At 45.9% G+C, this 20,194-nt stretch overlaps 1 protein-coding gene across 13 annotated transcripts in view; it reads right to left on the reverse strand.

The window, feature by feature from the left end:
• The window catches only part of LOC111250370 (ELAV-like protein 1), a 333,939-nt gene that overhangs the window by 97,662 nt on the left and 216,083 nt on the right, over positions 1–20,194 (reverse strand). For all 13 annotated transcript variants that reach the window (XM_086988636.1, XM_086988632.1, XM_086988633.1 and 10 more), the window contains one exon: positions 79–312. In XM_086988636.1, coding sequence (XP_086844762.1) covers positions 79–312 — 234 coding nt within the window. The remainder of the gene's footprint in view (positions 1–78; positions 313–20,194) is intronic.

The following is a 20,194-nucleotide window of genomic DNA, read 5'->3' on the forward strand; positions in this document are numbered from 1 at the left end:
CTATGTGCATTATACGAAAGTCACAGGTTTAATTTTTTTTTTAAATCAGCCTTCCTGTAATTTTATCTCTGTACGTACCTGTAACTTTATCTCTGATGAGCTTGCATGATTCAACTTCGCCTATCGAAGAGAATAGGGAGCGTATCTCCTCCTGCGTCATCGTCTGAGGCAGATAGTTGACGATGAGGTTTGTCTTTGAATCTTCAGCAGCCGCCTGTGCATTGGGCGAGTGCATCCCGTTGCTTTGAGGGTTACCGGGAGACTGCGTCGCTACTGATTGCGTCGCCGACTCCATACCGTTCATCTCGTATGCTGTAATGTAGAAGAAAAGTAACAAAAATATTGTCAGCTCAGTCTCTATATGTTTTGGGTTTCACACCCTAGTTAAACATAGTTTCAAAGGGCTGACTCTTACCAGCATGGAACAAAGTGTGTCTACACCCGGTGTCGAACCTATGTAGCCCGCCTATCCCCAATGAAGCAGGTTGCCATTGCGTCATTTTGGAAACGAATTCACTCTACAAGGGGGTAATGCTTCGACTATATGTTACGTGTATACATATCAAATGAACCGATAAATGTTATTTTGTTACTGACTATATTTTATTAGTAGGCAATCTGCCACCTAACTGGATACTTAGAGAGAAGCTTGTTTGAACATAAGAATAGGATAGCAGTGCCAAAACCAATACAGCCCACTGGCAAAATATAGCCTATTCTACAGCTGTTATTACATACTGTATTATGTGTAGAAGAAATGATGCTTACGCCGTATATATAAATGCTTTGCTACAAATAGTGTCTAGCTTGCTTTCCAATCTATCCAACCCCTATCGATAATAGCCTCTTTTTGTCGACGAGATAAGCTTGACTATCCAGCTGTAGACCCATATCATTATAGGATCTATTCCACCACAGTACTAGTATTAGTCCGGAACCGTTGCGACATCGACCCGACACGTACTCGCCGTACCCTGTTTCTTATATTAATAGACGCTTGCCTGGTCCAAAAACTTCGTGCACGATCGGCTTTCTGATCTGGGGTCTGTTGGTCTCTTTTCAAAATTCTTTATACAATGGAAATTCGGGGTGTCCGGGACTCGACCAAAGTCGATTGTCATCACTTCGTAATTCAACCAGATTTGTGGATGTTCTTGGGGGTATTGATGTCAGCATGAACGTCGCGTAAAGCCACCGGAAAAATCGTTTGCACTTCTCCTGTCGCTAGCGTTTGGTAGTTAGACGAAACTCGCTAATGTGGACCTCCATTGCCGTCCCTTCAAAGGCCTGGTAATCGCTAGGAGCGCTACCAGTTTAACGGATCGTCATCACCAGTCGAAGCAGCTATAGAAAAGCATTACAGCGACAGTGGCCGGAGAGGCGGGACCGCACCACGCTGTTGCCGGGGGCCGCTGGGGTGACATCAGACCAGTCAAAATGTCATCAGAGGCGGTGCACAAACTGGAGGAGGAGTCGGACCGGGTCGCCTGTCACCCGGTCTACCAACGCGCCTATAGAAACCGTGCGATAAGGGGTCACTGGGCTGCGGAGGGGGCTCTACTATGGACAATTGCTTCCTGATTCTCCTGTCCGACCAAAGAAACGCCGTCCGCTCGCTTGCCACGAATGCCGCCGAAGGTAGCGGTAGGAATGTCGGTGGGCAAATCAACAGCAACGGCTTGGCCAAACAGCTTACGAGTGCAACCCGAAGACTTGATATAGACCCCCAGTATATAGAGGAATGGCGTCGCAGGCAAGCACAGTACATCCCCTTCCTCTCGGAGGACCGCGAGAAACGCGACGCAGATCGGAGGATGTCGGGCGATCTGGGGGAATAGGCATATAAGATCGACAAAGGTGCCGGAACCTCCGTCACGGTTTAGTTGCACCACAGTCAGGAAATACCCAGGGCCGAATCTTGCTTGACAGCTACCGCAATCCACATGCTACAGTCGAATTCACAACCTACATGAAGACCCAGCGGCCTTCAAACTGATATGTTGTATTCGTCAGCATATGCTCCTTCATGCAGAGTTTACCTAAAGAGTATTTTCTTGCATGCCCTCGCACCACTCAGTGTGTCTTTAATCTTAAGTGGTTGTGTTGCGAAACTATCCACGACGTTTACAGCAAGCGGGGACGAAGTGGCCAAAAAATATTTTTAGTTAATAATCACGATTACTGTTTTCATCCAACTTCGGACACTACCTTCGATAAGAATGCCTCCAAAACATAACCATACCCTAAATAGATATCATACTAGACCATCGCTGATATGCTACTGCAATATTGCAAAACAAATAGCCGCTCGGCCTGGCTCAGTCAGCCATGCTTAGTCTTTTTCTGTTGGTAATCTTATATAATAACTTCTCATTAAGCGGCGATCGGGTGCGCAATGTTCGGTGTCATTCACTGACGTCCTTGGCCTACCTCGGAACACCGGTGATGGGGGTCAACGCGTCGAAAGTTGCTCCCGTTCTGTTTACTTTCCTGCCCACCCATGTGTGAGTGCGTGTGTGTGCGTGTATGTGAATGCGAACGAGTACCCCTCCATGTTGCCTACGCACTTCGGTCGCTAGTTCCCGCGTTCCTACTCGCTGATTCTCGTCTCCACTAACTCTATTTGAGCTGTGTGTTGGACGTAGCGTTGCCGCTGGTGCTGTTGGATGACAGGATGTGCGGGCGAGCGCGAAAGACCTTTGTTCATTAGACACAGTCTTCGCAGTCCGCTTTATGCAACAAAAACCCTTTAATTTCCTCTTATTGTCGCTCCCCTGTCCGTCCGTCTGTTAGCCCCATTCCAGCATCGTCTTGGATGCATGGTAGTTTACTAGTTGTGATTCAGCTCTTGCAGTCGCTACTATTGCTATGCAGCCGCGGAAAGCGATTACCTCCGGACTACCACTAAGCAAAAATAGTTTAGAGACCATAATGTGCAGGCTTGCACACCTCTATACACCTCTCGTGCTTGCCTTTAGATGTCCTTCCAATTACATCCTTTGGACCAACTACCTTACCTAATTCAGTCAGAAGACCTGATCCCATCGACAAGAACGGGATAGATGGGTAGACAGCGATGGACCGTGAAGAAAAATGACGAAGGTCATGCCAACAAACGGCAAACCGGACCCACCCTTTGTCTAAGCGTTTTTCCGCTGAGCCAGCTACCGCGCTATACTATATCTGCTACTAAGATACGAGGGGAGAGTGTGAGGCAAAGCGGTCCGCCTTCTACCTCCCACGTTTCCTCTTCCTTGCTGCTTGTCATATGCCTTATCGACTGCTGACAGTTAATCTGCCCCGCAGACACCATGGATACCTTTACATAAAAGGCGCTACTGCGACCGTGTGGAAAGCTTACGTATGCTTGTCAGCGGTCGTCGGTGTATGATGTCTATGAACAATTCTACGCCGTCTCATCCGAGTGCCATTCTAAGCTGTTGGCCGGATGTCATAGCTGTCTTTGAAGTATGCGCATGCAGATGCGCTCGTCTAAGCGTGTAACCGAACGGCAACGCGGCGTTGTGGCGACTGCTGCGCTTCGCCTTCACCAACGGTCGAATGGCGACCTCCGTTCGGTCCCATTGAACAATGAGGCATGCGCTCCATCTCTTTCGCGAGCTGGCTAGGCCTGGCCAGGATATCCTGAGACTCGCCGTTGGTCGACAGAAGTGAGCCACGAATCTGTGCAATGCAATACAATGGCTGGTTGCGCATCCGTACAAAACTGTGTGGGAGCATGGGACTATAGGCGTTGCATGCACTAGCTCGCTGTTAGCAGTAAAGGTCAAGGAGTTGCTTAAGTCTTTCCCTTTGGCCAGTGGTACCAATAAAGCTGGCGCTAGAGGCCATCCAGTGAGAGGCAGCTGAAGTCAGTTTTCCCAGTAACAGGAAGCTGTGATAGGTACAGAAAAAGCACGTCGCCCTACTTTTAGTAGTTGGATACTACTTTGCAGAATAATGCATTCCATCCAAATACAGGACGAGTAAACGGACAGCCACTGTCAGAGAAACTCCGGGTTAGTCCTTCACTTGTCAAAGCGGCTTATGCCCCGTTCTTTGGGAAATGGTTGCTGAAGTTAGCACAGAGGTAAATATGGGTAAAAACAAGAATGGCAAAACACCAGAATTCTTCTTTCTATTGTTAGACAGAACGTGGTCACTCGTTTACACTTAGGGTTACCGCATGGACTCACTAAACACTGAACTAACCATGATAACCAAAAATGACGAACAACTGGTAGGGAGCTCGAAAAAAACTGCGAAAACAAGACAAATCGTTTCCGATTTTTAACTCGCTCACCGCCCCAGCTGAACAGGACAGAAGAGCGGCAATAAAAAGATGGTCATAGCTGCAACCCCCATCACCATCGTAGCGAATCTACGCCGCCGCGAAAACTCCGCACATGGAGCAGCTCCCCAAAGCAAAAAGCGGCAACAAACAGATAGCAGGCAGATGGTGCATGGCATCACCAGCAGCAACATTGACGACTATAGCAATGTCAATGCGTTCAATCAAGGCAGTGTAGCTGCCTCACAACAGGGCAACTTTTCTGCCAAAAGAAACAACATATCTGCTGGCTCTCGCGATTGCCAACCGCACGACCGCCGTATCAGACAAATCACAGTGCACTTGCCATATAGCCTATATTCGCTAGCCACTACGGCCGACAGATAGATGAACGACTGTGTGATTGTATGTAGTTTTTTTTGTTTTTTCGGGACTTCGAGTTCACTCTGCCTTTTCCTATCTTTCTCGCTTTCTGATTTTCGTGACCCTGGTAGCCAATGGTAATGGCTGTGTCACTGACATCAAGAGTTGCAGCTAGTAGCGGTAGTAACTCGTAGGATGGATAGGGGCACAGGGTAGTACAAGGCATTGATCGTTCCTTTGCCGCTGCGCTGTGTCCACACCCCCAACACGTACACAGATCGTGCATTGCAATAGATGATAATTGGATTCATCACTGGACTGTGGAAGCGGTGGAATGGTAGAGCCACGACTGATTAACTTGCCACTTAACCATACACATTCGCGTACGTGTACGATATAGACGCCTGCAAGTAACTGACTCGTCTAGGTTGGATGTAACATAGTATTTCAATTTGCAAGGCCATAAACGAACAAAGCTGATAACACCAGCAGGAGGACAATCGGAAAGGCTGTTCTCACCGTTACCCAAGCTGATCATCGCGTTAAGTTTATTTGGTGTTAGATGGGTAAAAAGGATTTGTACTCCCCTCGATACGTGTTGCGCCAATCACCAGTGAAACCTCTCTCTGCCGCGACGGTAAAGTGGTTTGTCCAATCGTTTTCTCCCCTTTACCAGTTGCTCAGTCCGACGAAAGAAAGTGAAGTCAAAAACACGACAACCCAATCAGTCTAAAGCAGGAAAGCCAACCAGGTTTGCTGCGCGTTTTTTTCCATATTTTGTTTTCTTCGGTCTCCCTGTAGACGAGTTCTGTACTCATAGCTGCTATTGCTTTTCGTTATGAAAAAATTCGGTCGTTGAGCTACATGACTGCAGGTACGACAGGCTATGGTGTGCTTGTCTGTCATCGACAGGGCCCGTCAAAGTGAAATTACACTGAGAGAAAAAGGTCCAGCAAGCTACAGAGTAGAGGCCATTGAGTACGGAGATGAAATGGTCCTCAGTTAGTGGCACATCCACTATTCAGTCTGAAGTCCGAGCTAAGGGGTTCTACCTTTGCCGCACTCGTCATCAAGTAGATAATGCCCCTTGTCATCTGTGAGTTCACTGGTTGTCATCGCCGTTACCGTTTTAACCTCTAACCGCTATTGGGTTCGTCACATAGTCCCTCAGTCTCGTCCATCGTCGAGTTCGATTCTCTTTATCTGCCGGACAACCCTCTCCTGAATGCTTCTCGCTAACATAAATCTTCTCTCTTCATCTTTACTCTTTCCTTGCTCCTTAGCGTGCGACCCGTTTAACAAGTGAGTGGTGAACTCGACAATGAAGCTCTGTGTATGTCCAACTAGCAATTCACCTGATTCCTAGTATCTTCGAGTTAGTTACAGAGCCTGAACTGGGGCTGAATCGTATCCGAATAATCCAGGTAGGATCGCTGGCTTTTTATGCCGTTCTTGCACGGCTGTATTCACTACATTGCTGAGGCCAAACAAGAAAAGGACCATTTAGCTCAGGTCGAAAATTCCGAGGAGACCTGATACAGTAATTCTGATCAAAGGCCGATACAATAATTTGTGTTGAGGGTAAGGGTATCGTGGTCTCTGCGTACCATTTGCCACTACGCCAACTAAATGATAAACAATATTGCTTTTTTTTCGCCCTTTTAATGTGATTGTTCCTGTCTGAATTGCCCCTCTTGACAAATACTAGATTTAGTACCAGTAGTCAACATGCGGTACAGCGCATTAAAGGAAGATAAAGTTTTGTGCATGAACAACGCACCATTTGCAGATAGGCAGCCGAACGTTCTTGCTCGTTCCGTATAAACAGTAGCAGAAAAAGGCCTTCCGCTCTATCAGCCATTTTGTCCTCGAACGGTTATGAACGTTGTCTACATACTTCTTCAGGCTGCAGGGTTTCGCGATTTATGAGAAAAATACGAAGGAATCCGCTATCGAGTTTATTCAATCCGTTTAGAAGTGTCATGCCCCGCAATTTTTATACAGTTTCGGCATGATCGACATGAGTATCACCAGTCTGCTTTGCCAATCAGCCAAACGATGACCTTTTCGAAATTCTACAGACGTACCAACTAAACGAAACTAGCCATATGCGTGGTCTTTGAACGTTAGGGTGAGGGGAAAAAACAAATACAAATCAGCGATCGTTTGCGATACATTTATCAGGTACACCTAAGGCCAGCGCAGATTCTGCATTGATAGTGGCTTTGCGGGGTCCTGTTTGTGAACAGAAACTGTACCAATTATGACGATGAAGCGGTAAACGCGCACCGAAATATCACATAGGTCTGCACGACGTTAGTGCACGTTGCAGCAATAGTTATCATTGTTAACCAAGATTCCGTGCTTTACGAAATCAATGTTTATAGCGACTGCCAGTTAATGTTTAACATAATCTATAGGAGAAATTTACTTTAGTTCTTTGTTAGTTAAGGATAATCATCAACTCACATATGTATTATCTCATTAATATTCTATTCTCGTCTCTAAGCGTGCAGCGCTACTAATCTCCATAGCAGTCTATAGACTGTAATACAAATGATAGTAACATCGCGATTTTGAGCTAGAGATCAATTCGATCTTGTTAAGCTAAGTACTATATAAGCTTTCTTCATTGATTACATAAAACGAAGACAGAGAAGCCGTATTGAGAATCCTAATTACACTATACCACATTTAACTGAATTATTATGTCTAATGGACAATTACATATACCAACGTAATGCTCAAACGGTGGGCGTTTACGATTTGCTCCCTCTTTGTTATTAGAACATTGATGCCTGCCTCAGGCTCTTCCGCCCTTGCCATTTTCAAAATACATACCCGTCTCAGCTACGTACCATAACGGGAAATAGCGAGGCAGTTTCCCAACTTAGAAAAATCGTATTTGCAATTAGTTAAGGAAAAAAGAAAAAACCTTAAGGGAGGCAACACAAAGATTTGGTTGTACATCACTGGGTGCCTACGCAGGACGAGGCCGCGCGCCAGTTCCCGCTTTCTCCACGAGCTTTAGAAAGTAACTCGCACTCGCTTCGCTTATCATATGCGTAGCAGCTGCACGATAGCCCTCTTATAATCGCAGTGCCTTGCGGTGTCGTCCACACCTATCTGTTGTATTCCTTTCTCTAACTGCTCTATATCTGTACCGAGCACTTTCTGAATCTGCCACCGGGGACACTACAGTGCAGGCCTCCTTGCAGACACACGCACGCTCTGCCGATGCTTGTGCCTGCCACAACATCATGCGAGAAAATGAGCGACGAAGAGGTACGAACACGATGGTAAGAAAGAGCGACAGGAGGGAGGGGACGAGTCGGAGATTCGGGGGTTTCGGATTTGTAGGGTTGCGAAGAAAGCTCTATACTCTTCATTCTATCACACGCTGAGGTCCGCTGGCCCACAGCGAGGTCGGTTGCTCGCTAGCTGGCGGCTAGGCACCGGGGAGACTTTAGGAACTAAGATGTTCGCTTGTCTGCGTCCGACAGACACGCTTGTGTAGTGAAATTAAAGAAACCGCGGTCGTCCGCCTGGATGGACTAGGCTGATAGGTTCGCTGCAGCCGCTCACGGCTCTTAGTGCTTTCGAAAAACGTGGAAGTGCGCGGAGGCCATGGGACCGCAGTGACAATTCAGCGTCGAGGGAAAGAACGAAAGGCGTTAGCTGGGCGCCGTCGTAAAGAATAAAAAAGATGGGCTAATGTAGGAAGGACAGAGCTTCAGCGCGGGAACGGAATTTGGAGACTGAAAGGGGCTGAGATGAAAGGACGGGTTAAAGCAGCAGGGGATAAATTGGGGCAGGAAATAAAGAATAACAGAAAACACGCGTGTGGAGTGACGAAATGAACTTTCCAGGTATATTGGCATGTCTCATCAATGTCAGTCGGCAAAGTTACCGTCTATTCATCGTGTCAGGCAATGGTAAGTGAATTTAAAGTTGCGGTAAGCACGTAAGCCAAGACAATCTACTAACGATCTAGTCACTGAAGGTGCCTTAATTGACAAACATCCGTTTGAATTGAACTAACATTTCTAGAGAATAGGTCAGAGCAGGATGAGTTTGACAGCATTTGATACTTTACTTTTACCTTTGTTCAAAGCACTGAACGTCGAAAGAATCGGCAATTTTAGAAGGGACAGAGGCCACTAGCAAGGGGGTTGTTACGACCTATTCCCTCTGCTCAGCGTCTCTCAGCACCAGCTAAATGAACTTGCCTTCAGCTACTTAGCGCGCTTACCAGATAACACTAGAAAGTAGTAACTAGTGTAAAAGAAATTTAGCAGTTGTTTGCCGCGGAATAGATCGCGATATTTCAAAAATACTGCGGTACAGAGATAAGTGAAAGGGAATAAAGGAAGTATCTGCATGTAACGTGGTCTTCGAAACGTTCCCCTGTTCAGACTGATGCAAGTGACCTGTACGGCCCCCAAAAAAAAACTGTCTAACTTCTTACCTGGAAAGGCTTCAAAAACATTTTGAGCAATTAGAACCCTCAGCGAACTACAATTTTCAGTCAAGCAATTGAGAGTCTATTAGCAAAAGTCCTCGTCTAACCCTTGCAACGTATTCCTACATCATTAGTTATGTCCAGTCCAACTGACTGCTGCGGTTCATTTAATATCACTATCAAATATATCATATATGGCAACTTGTACACGCGTAAGTATGCTAATGGCTTCGATCAGCTTCATCTATTCTAGTCTATCTATCTATCTAGTCTTCATTTAGCGTGTCGCTTTACTTTTAGAAGCAGACGTAACATTCAATACAAAGCCTGTTCCTCTACCGCTGCCACGAATAAACAATAAAAGTTGAAGATGTCGGAGACCCGTGCTTCCACTCCACAGACGCACCTGACTAGCGTCGAGATAATAGAGGAAAACTTAAGCAATCCAATACATATAAATTAGCAAACAAAGATAAAAAAGGACGCTTCATAAGCGACCCACCACCTTAGCTTCCGACTGCTGAGCGGATTATCAATCGCTCAATGGATTACATTCGCTCCCAACGGCGATAATACGACCAGTATCATCGCCATCATCGCATATCACCCCCAAGCCAGTGCCAATCCCCACACCCCAACGCTGGTATTGCCTATCTATACGATGCAGGATCGTCGTTTGTGGTGCGATAAGGTTCACATGGACATTTTTACTTTTCTGGCAGTGAAGGCGCCTTTCGCCATATATCATGGCCTATGGCTGTGAACTTTTAGTTGTCTATCATATGCATTTGCTAGTACTAGCACTATATAAGTATATTACAAGGCACATAGGCTGTTCCGTGGGCGGCAGCGTGTGACTCTAAGCCTCTATATACGCGCAGCCGACTGCTGTGGATGAAAAGACCTCAACTTGAGTTGTCGATTGAGAGTCTCTCCGCTTTGAATATGATTATGGCAACCTGTATGTGTCTCAAGGAATTTTTAGCATGTGTGTATACAAACGTTGGTGGCCGGAAGCTCGAATTTTTTGTGCCATACACATGACGCTCATACATATTTAGTGGGTGAAATACGTAAATATAAACATATAAATGTGCAAAGCCCGTTTTTACAGGAATGTCCGTTATTATTATTAATGTTATTGCGCGGACGAAACAAGTGAGAAAACATACTCGAAGAAATTGTGACTATTATTTGATAACCCCGCGCTTGTATCATACCAAAGTGATGTTCAAAACGTCTATCGCGGTATTAAGTGATCTAACAAGCATAATATGATAGGTGCTTCCGCTAATTACCAAAGCACCATGTCGGTTGTATCAGATGTTTGTTTTTTATAGCAAGTCAGAAAATTTCACCAGGCAAGCCAATATGGTTGAGCCTAACCCGCTAAATAAGCAACGTTTACATGCATGAGTCCCCATGCAGGCCTACAGCGACCCCAAGGGACTTCGGGGCCTTGCTCCTTTTTCTAAATTTTGTTAGCGTCATGTCACCATTGTTTTTGGCCACATTAGTAAATCAGTCTCCTTCTGCTATTGCTTCCACCACTCGTCCTGCCCTTGTCTCCCCCTCCTTGGAGATACTGGCTAAGCCAGTGAAAAATACAGTAATAATCAGAACTTATCCTTGCTATTATCTAAATATTCGGATGATTCGAAATTACCCTACACAACGATACCAGCGGTCTACAGTGGTTATTCTCGTCAGACGGAGATAACTAGCTCAAAGGCACGAGATTGTGGTCGCCGCATCGTTGGAGGCTAGCAACATGGTCAAACAACGGCCATCGTCATGGAAAACGATCTCAAATAACAAACACAGCCTATTTTTAACACGATATAAACGATGATGGTAAGTGAGAAACCAACAGACGAAGGAGTCCAGCAATCGTCTAGCGCACTTCGTACCCTATGGCAACTGTGTGCATGTCAATGCCCATCTGAGGTGCATACTAAAGGAACAGAGCGAACTAAAATCCAAGATGCCGCTTGGGCTAATTTGGTGTAGCCTTTTGTCCGGGCGAGCGTAATGCAATCGGCACATTTGCATTTCGGTAGAGCTCGGTGAATCGTAGTGGTCGCAAGTTATAATAACCAAAGGAGCCGTTTGAACACCAATTTATTGATCGTATGGACTCAAGAATACAATCGCGTATGGATTGTTGTTAGTGGGAAGTTGTTATCTTCTTTGTCCAAAAGTTGATATTTGCGTGTTGTTGCTACAGAAAGATAGCAGCTATTGTATATACAATGGCCCCTTTTAGTTGCAAGGAGAGGCAGGGTTCTAGATAAGAAGATCTTACTTCGCTTTAATACAAAGAGGCTAAAGCGCACAAGCTTGGTGAGTCATGTGAGTGCCTGGATAGATACGGATTTACTTCTAGGTCACCCCAGTTGTTTGCGTACCTGGATATGGAACAAGCACTATTTTCATTTTGGCCATCGTCTCGTCCGTACGCGTAGGCGCTATCAGCAATACACAGATGTACAGAAAGTTTACGAACCAGTAAGGCACTATTACCGATGCTGTCTCTGCAACGTTTCTTTTGCTAAGCGACACATCTAGCGATAAATGTATTCACTCAAACAGTTCAACGGCTGCAAGAATCATTTTAATATTATTGACTCGCCTCTAAAGCCACCAGTAGAAGGTTACGTAAGGGGAGCACCGAGATCTGGAGCTACTCTTCCAATGCAGCCAAACCGGCTGGGTACGTTGTTCATCCCTCTTGCAGTCTCCAATCTGTTCTGCTCTCTTCAGTCAGCCATCCAGCCAGCCAGTAAACCAGTCGTCTTCAGGGGGCAATCCGTGCTCGAAAACGGTGAACGGTGCTTTTAAGCAGGGCCCACTGAGCAACCAGTCACCCATCTACCCCATTTCCGACTGTTGCCAGCGCCGCTACTCCTTTTCTATGACCTGTTTCTGTCGCAACAGATGCCTTTAGGTTGTGGGTGACAGCCGTTTGATTTTCGACCAAAGTATCTGTTTACAGCTGTTGCTACTGCTACTGAAGTCGCTATTCTGCCAGGAAGACGAATCGACGAGGCTCGTCAATTCAACAGAGAGAGTTTTCAATCACTACCCCACTGTTTAGATGTCTAGCTTGATGGCTGAGCCGTTTACTCGCGCACTTGCTTGCTGGGCACAACGGATGTTGCTGTGCCGAGTCAAAATTGCCCCGTTCGACCTTCGTCGCCCTGAATCCCTAACTTCCACCCAGCAAACGTGGAAGTTTCTTTGCTCGCCGGCTTCAGCAACGCAAAAGGCGAGAAAAAACGAAAAACGAAAAAAGGGGGCAAGCGAGGCAAAAACTCGTAAAAAGATGAAGTTTCCACCTTCTGCGAACTGGCTTTTTCAGCGCAGAAACAGCGATCGCAAGCATCGTCCGTAACAGCCAGCAGCGCCTCCTGCTCTACCAATGCTGTCTAATTCAGCCCAGCCTCTGTATGCAGAACGCGCACTCGTCGTTAGGTCGGACTTCGACAGTCGTATCGAAAACGGTGAATGGCCTCACTCAACAAGCGTCCTCACACTTTTCCCCGTCTTTCAGCGGCGCTCCCGTACTCCGTTTCTGTTGGGTTCGGGGCTGACTCAAGCTGATAGTCACTTACTGAAGCCGGTTTGGGTGGCGATGCCGAGTAAAACCCCCGTCTCTTCTTGTTTTTTTTCGAGTTTGAAGCCGACTACTCATATAGGTTTTGTTCAATTGTACCAATGTGTACACAACGAAGTACAACAGTGGACCGTAGCCTGCGGGCAACCTAGTTCAGAGAATAGGGGGCGGTCGCCGTTCGCGCAAAACAGCAGATCCTCGGTAGGCGGAGGGGGAGATCAGGGATTATTTTTAACTCCATTCTATACAACAGCGGCGGCGGAAAAATAGTTTCTAAAAGGTTGCTTCTTGCAATGGGAAATGCGACCAGTGACAGGGTCTTCGATAAAATCTGTTCCAGTTCTGATGAATACAAGCACTTCGACATTCTAAGCTACAGAAGAATACATCGAGGTATATGGAGAAGGAAGCGCAAAGCGTGTGACACGAAACAATAAGTCTTTAGACGTTCTAGTTATCTCAAGATACGAAATAAACACCTTAATTTACTACAGTGCTGTGCTGTGGCCCACATGAATATATCTACTAATCGCATGGTAATTTCCGTGCTTATTATTTTTTATGTGCTTTTTATTGATTACGTAAAGCAGATAAAGATTGACCGCTCCTGGCCATCGCAGATTAGCAAAACGCGCAGTAACAAGACATTGAAGTATTGCTATCCGTACTTATAGGCACCCTCGAATGTTGGCTAGAAATTGTTATTTTAGGAAAAGACAACGCCAAAATTACGGCAGCCGGTTTTGCGTTTATCGAGATTAGCCTACTTGCTTTCGTCCTCGATACAGGACTTAGAGGCCTCCCGAAGGGCGAAAACCAGGGACGCTATTTTGGTATACGCTAACACTAAGGCCTTTTATTGATCGAGTACGACGTCGAAGCATTGAACGTATCGCTGAGCACACGCTCAGAGCAGTTGTAGGACTGATGGTAAGATGGAGAGGGTCCATTGAGAGAGCGGGGCTTCCCATAGGGCAAACAAATAAGGCATTAATTGGCCATTTGTCGTATCGGTTAGACTCTCTCCGATTTGACCATTACGCTTGCGCATCTACATACATGCACCTTCTCACAACATGGAAACAGCGGCCGTTTTAAAATACCGTACCAGACGGTACTGCCTTTACAGTGGACTCAAGCGACCAGCTACACGATGTTAATCGTAGTAACTGCTAGCATAAGCCTTGTTTAACAATTTCGGGTGATATCCTCCTGCCATTGGCTAGGTGGGCGTTCCATACAAAGGACTGCTCCTCAATGCGTTTTCGAGGGTAGCATGGCTAACCTGGTCCTGGTTGCATGGACTGCAGGAAAACCCAAGAAGCTTTTCGCCTTTGCGAAGTAACTCGCCCCTGCCGACCAGCCTTTTGCAGCAGAAAAGCAGGCTCCAGACAGTCGCTCAAAGGCGTAGCAAGAAAGCCCAAGCAGCTAGGTGTACTCGGAGCCACTGGGGAATCAGACAAGTACAGTGGACTGCTGGCTGCAAATCGAGCACCGAAGGACAAGACCGGTGACTCTGGCCATTCCCCCTATCAACCCTTCCCTCACGAACATCACCCCAATGCCTACAGCATTCTTTGATTGTGCTCGTTCTCTCGCGTCGTGCCTCTCGTGAGAACTTACTGACGCTGTTGCCAGTGTGCATTAGTCGCTCCCTTCTGTGGCCGATGGGCTTTATCAAATACTACCCCTACCAACGACACACAGCTTCCTCTTAACCCGCATCGGTCTATGCGCACATGCGCAGTCCTAATACGCACAGACGAGAATCGTGCTGCGAGTCAAAGCTGCCGCGCCTCTTCGTTAACTCTACAACAGAACGTTGCATCCAAGCATAAACACACTGTTGTATTGTGCAGTTTATACATTGCTGTACAATGCTTCTACTCGGTTTGGTTTACCCCCCCGCGTCTACCTCGCCATATTGTGCAGAGCAAGTGAAACCGTCGTGTTCGCCCAATATCGCTTTGGCAACAGTGGAAAAAAGGTGGTACACAGAGAAGTTAGCAAAGCAAGCCTGCTCGCCAAAGCTTAGTTCGATTCAAAGTCTGCAGTAACCGGTTAAGTCAAGCCGCTGGCAAGCGGCTGTGCCGTCAACTCCAGCGATCAGAAGTCATATATAACACTACATAAGCGCAAGACACGAAATTTTGAAAGCAAGCAACCAAGTAACCGCACAGTGCGCCTATGCCGCACGAAACGGATAAGGTGCCGTTATTGGCGTAAATTAAACCACTGATTCAACATGTAATAGCACAAAGAGATGGGGTCGCTAACGGTTCTTCGTCTCCTTGCCTGCCTAACCCGTAGCTAGCTAAAATCGGCATGCTGACGGCCTGCTTGTCAGGACTGGTATGGGGATTGGAGAATGGGGGGTGGGATGTTACGATACGATGCTGTACTCTGCGACAACGAAGTGCCTACACCCACAATGCTGGCCACCGGGGTGGTATCCCATTAGCGGTGTAGGGTTAAATACCGAATGGCTTTTGCGGAGAAGCAGGCAAAAGGGGATGGTAATGGGGTAGTGAGGCATTTGCGGCAGCGTCTCGGCGAAGGAGACTGGTTTGGCGATCACGCCTGAGGGAGACGTAGCGAGCAAGAAGGAGTTACAAAGATGGAAAGATAAGAAGAGAATAACGGTGGTTGGGGAAAACTGTGAAGGGAATTCGAAAACGTCCAGGCAATGTCACAAGACTCAAGCTGATACACGCTCAGACAGCACATGGCGGCAGGACACAATGTCCATTGTAGGCTAAGACCGAGTTTTACCGGCACTACGAGTAGTAGTTGTGTTAGGGGTGCTCTGCGAAATTGATTTTTTCGGAACAATCGGAGCAAACCTAAGCGGCGGAATCTCTGGAGTCGTTTGCAATTCGCCTGTGCGGATCTGTAGATACTACACAAGCCTTAGCAACCACCTTGATACCTGACCAAAGCTCATATTTGTGGTTTCTTTGTAATGACGTATGACTTAAAGACAAGATGCTTATTCGCTGCAGCTGTTGATGGCGTCGCTTGTTAAGCGATTTCTAGGCCTATTTGAGATCTCGTATATTTGGACACATCGCGCGAGTCTGTCCTCTTACGCGTCACGCTGGTATGCGAGGCCACATAGAAGTTGTTGCAAATGTCGTTAAATTGCTAACATCAAAAGTCATTGTTCTTCTTTGCCCGCTATCTGCTTTTCCTAAGCCACTTTGCTCCCATTTTTCCTGTCTGAACTTAGCCTTGCTGGTTCCGTAGCCACTATGCAGTATACCTACACCCCACAACAATGTGGATAGCGTTTTGTCTCCTATATTTCTTCTCACATGTGAATCTCGCAACCTCGTATAACACAGTTCAGATCTCGGATCAGTCATATCTGATCGACATCGAGGTTCTATCTAGTTCGAGTAAACGGGCTGTCAGGTAGAAGCAGATCAGGTAGAGCTGGGCGAGAATGACGTGTCGACCAATGCCGAGTACAATGTCCATATATAGAAAAGGTTTAGCATATGACACGCATCAGAGACGAGAAAAGGGGCACGATGACGTGACATTGTCACGCAACGCGATGCAACAGGTGCGTACGTGCATAACACAATCCTATCAATAAAACATAGTGAATTGCCTCACATGGAAACTTCTACATCGCATATATATATATATATATGTGTGAGCAGAAGCAATGTTTAAATTTACCAATTCATGAGTAATGTAATTATGACGAGACGTTGTTCAGTCAATAGATAATTAATAATTATAATAATGGTAATATTGCTCACCGAAGGTCTGGCAGTAGGAATTTTTATAACATAAAGTAAGATAGAGGCGCCCATCGATTGTCAAAAAGGAAATGACGATCACTGTGTGAGCTTCAGCGCTAAAAGGCATGTGTAGAACACAAGGAGAATTCAGAAGAAAAAATGTTTCGAAGGCAGGCCGCTAGTAAAGCTCAGGACGATGTGGGAGGACCCACATGCAACAGGGGAATACAAAACATTCTAGAAGATATTTTACAGAAAAATTTCCGTCTATTTGCACGTATCCCTAATATGTACAATTTATATCTTCTCTAACTGGTGCTAATTTACATTGCGCTCAGCTGTGGGAAGAAAACCAATGCGCTGCCCAAGCGTCCGCATAAATATGTGCCGCAGTAAATATGTGTCGTGACAGTTTACGACAAAAAGGGCCACTTCGTTCGTGGCCCCCCTTCGAAAATTAAATTGGGGGGCGGAGAAACTGAAACATGGCTCACTCAGGCAATTGTCACCGGGTCAATGAAACTGTTTATTCGGCTGCAAGATCGACGGCCGAACTTAATCGCAATTTTAATTGTCTGGGACATCGAAGGCTCATCAGTAGCTAATTTCTAGCCCTGTCAGCATCGAGTAGGACGGACCGTAAGCGGCGCAATATGCAAATCTCTGGGGTTCAATTTATTAGCTTGAATAAGTAGTTTAGTATCTGTACACGTCCATATTTATGTCGAACGAGAAAACTCTACAGGACGACCAATGCACAGTATACGACCCACTATAAACTGCTTGAATTCCAATGTTCTTCAGCGTCACCTTTATTGCGTTATCAAATACTTCCAGCTCGTAAAGCTGCAGACTGCTTTGTAACAGTTCCATTGAGCAAATGTCAAAAGATACGCATCGATACTTTGCACATAAGAATCGCGTCTGGTTAATCACTATATTATCTATAGGATATATATATATATATCTATAGGATATATATATATATATATATATCCTATAGATAATATAGTGCGAAGAGATCATATATATGTATATATACGATCTCTTCGCCTCTCATTTGGGACAATTCGTAAGGGCATCATGTCGTACAACGCTGTAACAATCCTGTTCGTCAATCAGTGATTGAATTTCCGCTAGCAGGACCTAACCTCGTTACACAGCACTGAAAGTGCCATTGAGAGAAAGTATCATTTATCGATTTCTACCTTTAACACTCACACTTTGTATCAGGACCAATTTTCGTTTGTATGCATATATAACAATGGCTATACGAGAGGGGGGAAAAAGATAAAAAAAAAAGAAGTGACTTGAAATAGCATTATGGGTACGAGCCCGGGTGGAAGCCGACCGTCACTCACATTATCATAGTATAAGTTTAGCAAAGCGTGCGTACTCACTCCAACCATTAAAACGAATCGAGTCCTGTCAGACCTCTGTAAAGCGGATCACTGCCTGCTGAAGGAAGCATTTCTACTACTACTACTATTATCGACGCTGCTGCTTTTGGCTCCGTCGAGCGATAGGCTGCCGTCCATCGTGAAGCGAACGAAAAAAGCGCCGATTTACGACTGCGACGATAAGAATGAGTAAGTATTGAAAATGCTAGAAGCCAATAGTACTATTCGTTATACCGTTGCGTCTGGTTCGCGACTCGGCGTACGGCGACGTCAGCCGAGCGGACATCAGGGCTCCAACCACAGCTGGCCCACACGGCAGCTGTTGCTACTGGTCGATAAAGACTGAAACGCGGCCTATCGTAAGTTTTGGTGGACGGAGTCAATGAAACAGGCGGAAAGTTAGATAGGCAGTTGAATAAGCAAGCGCGCTTTTCGAATCGCTACTCATTGGATGAGTGCGCGCTTGATCCGATCTGAGCGATCGAATCCGACTGCTCACCCATTCAACGACACAGAGCGAACCAGCCGCAGTGCTCTTGGCGAAGCTTCGGACACGGCGCCACTAAAAAGTACCCCTCAAGTATTGCAGTACTCTGCATTGTTGACTACCTAGATTATGTTCTAGGTATAGACTACGGGAAACAGTAGTTACGTTACAGTTCAACCGTAGCTAGATGAGTGACGCGAGCTCACTTCAGTGCTCACGTTCCTTTTCAGCGCGACAGAGAATTCGTTCTGTGACTAGCTCGAGCCAACTTTTAATACACGACACGATGGCTCACCACGGCCTGCTCCAACGTTTGCCCTGTTATCGCGTGTGTTCTTCTACATGCGCCAGAAACTGCCAGCGAGTCCATTATGAGGAACACATCATTGACTGTAATGTGACATTGAAGTTAGATGCCATTGGCAAATCTAACAATGGGTGCATAAAGTGCACAACGGCACATTAAGGGGCACCGTAGCGCATTTTGGAAGGCGGTTTTGGTTTGCTTTGTCGCGCTTGGCCGCTTAAAGCCGTAGATAATAATAATGAATAACCACGATAGGACAACAGCTGTGCATCAAGTATCCGTTAGTGAGATAATCAAGATAGGCTAGCCAGCGAAGAGAAAGCTGCTACCAGTCTGATTGGGCGTTTAGAGATCACTCGAACCGTCCGTACCGACTTCAAGCGTTTCTATTAATAGTATTTTTATCAATAAAATTAAAGCTATTTCTATTACAACATTATACCTGCGACACAATGATTACTGGATTGTTGATCTAGTGAGAACAGGCCTTAACATCGAGTCGCTCGGTCCTTTCAATTTCACTGCAGTTCACACTTGGAAATTGTTGGTTGAACTTATATTGTTACGTTCGACTTAGGACAATATCTCTACTAATGCGCTGGTTTCGCACGTTATAGCATTTGTTTTTCTAAGCCATTACCCAGAAACCTATTATGTATGCATGTTATATGTACCAATAAAGTACTATCTTAATACTACCGGCGCAGCTTTCTACTGTTCAATTTCTATAACTCTCTCGCCTTCAAATTGTAGTCATTCTAGCTACGCTCCATCCTTCGCAAGGAGACGCACCAACGTAGAAAGGTAAGTAAGGCATAGCTTCCATATATATTCGCCCCCAACTACCGAGTAGGCAGACTTAAGTTCTATTCCAGAGACCCAAAGCGGATTAGTGTTTGAAAGTACTCGCCTTCCCCTGTCAGAGCGAGGTGCTTCTTACCAACCTCACCTGAAGTATAAAGCAACGTAGCAAATGATTCCGCCTCTAATTCTCTGTACGGTACGGTGCCCTGCGCAATTCTTCACCCAGTCGCTTTTATTTTTGCCAAACTTTCAGTGTTGTGGCACGCAAATCGTGGAGTAGTCTCGCTTGATGATAGGACTAACGGTCGTTACGGGACACTAGCAAGCTATATATATATCTAAAGCAACAGTAGCAAAATTTGATGAGAGGCACAAGTCACTACTGCCCGTCTGGCTCCTTTTTTTCCGCTCGAAAGTTTGTAACCAACATCAGCAAGTAGGATAACATAACCGTAGACGCTGGATGCAAACGCACCCCATTCTTCCAATGCACACACATATATTAGGGGGCATAAAATAAAAATGAAACTAATTTTATGATTTATTTTTATTGCATGATCTCGTAATGATAATAATCAAAATATAGTCGTTTGGGTCGGTCTGATTCGCTACCACTTTCCACTCTACAAGTGCTCATTGTTTGATCTTTGGCTGGACTCAGAGCGACGCTCTGCAATACGTTATTATAACCGAGATATACGGGCTGCTTAAG

Source organism: Varroa destructor, unplaced genomic scaffold, assembly GCF_002443255.2.
Source record: "Varroa destructor unplaced genomic scaffold, Vdes_3.0 BEIS01000004.1, whole genome shotgun sequence".
NCBI classification, from domain to species: Eukaryota; Metazoa; Arthropoda; class Arachnida; order Mesostigmata; family Varroidae; genus Varroa; species Varroa destructor.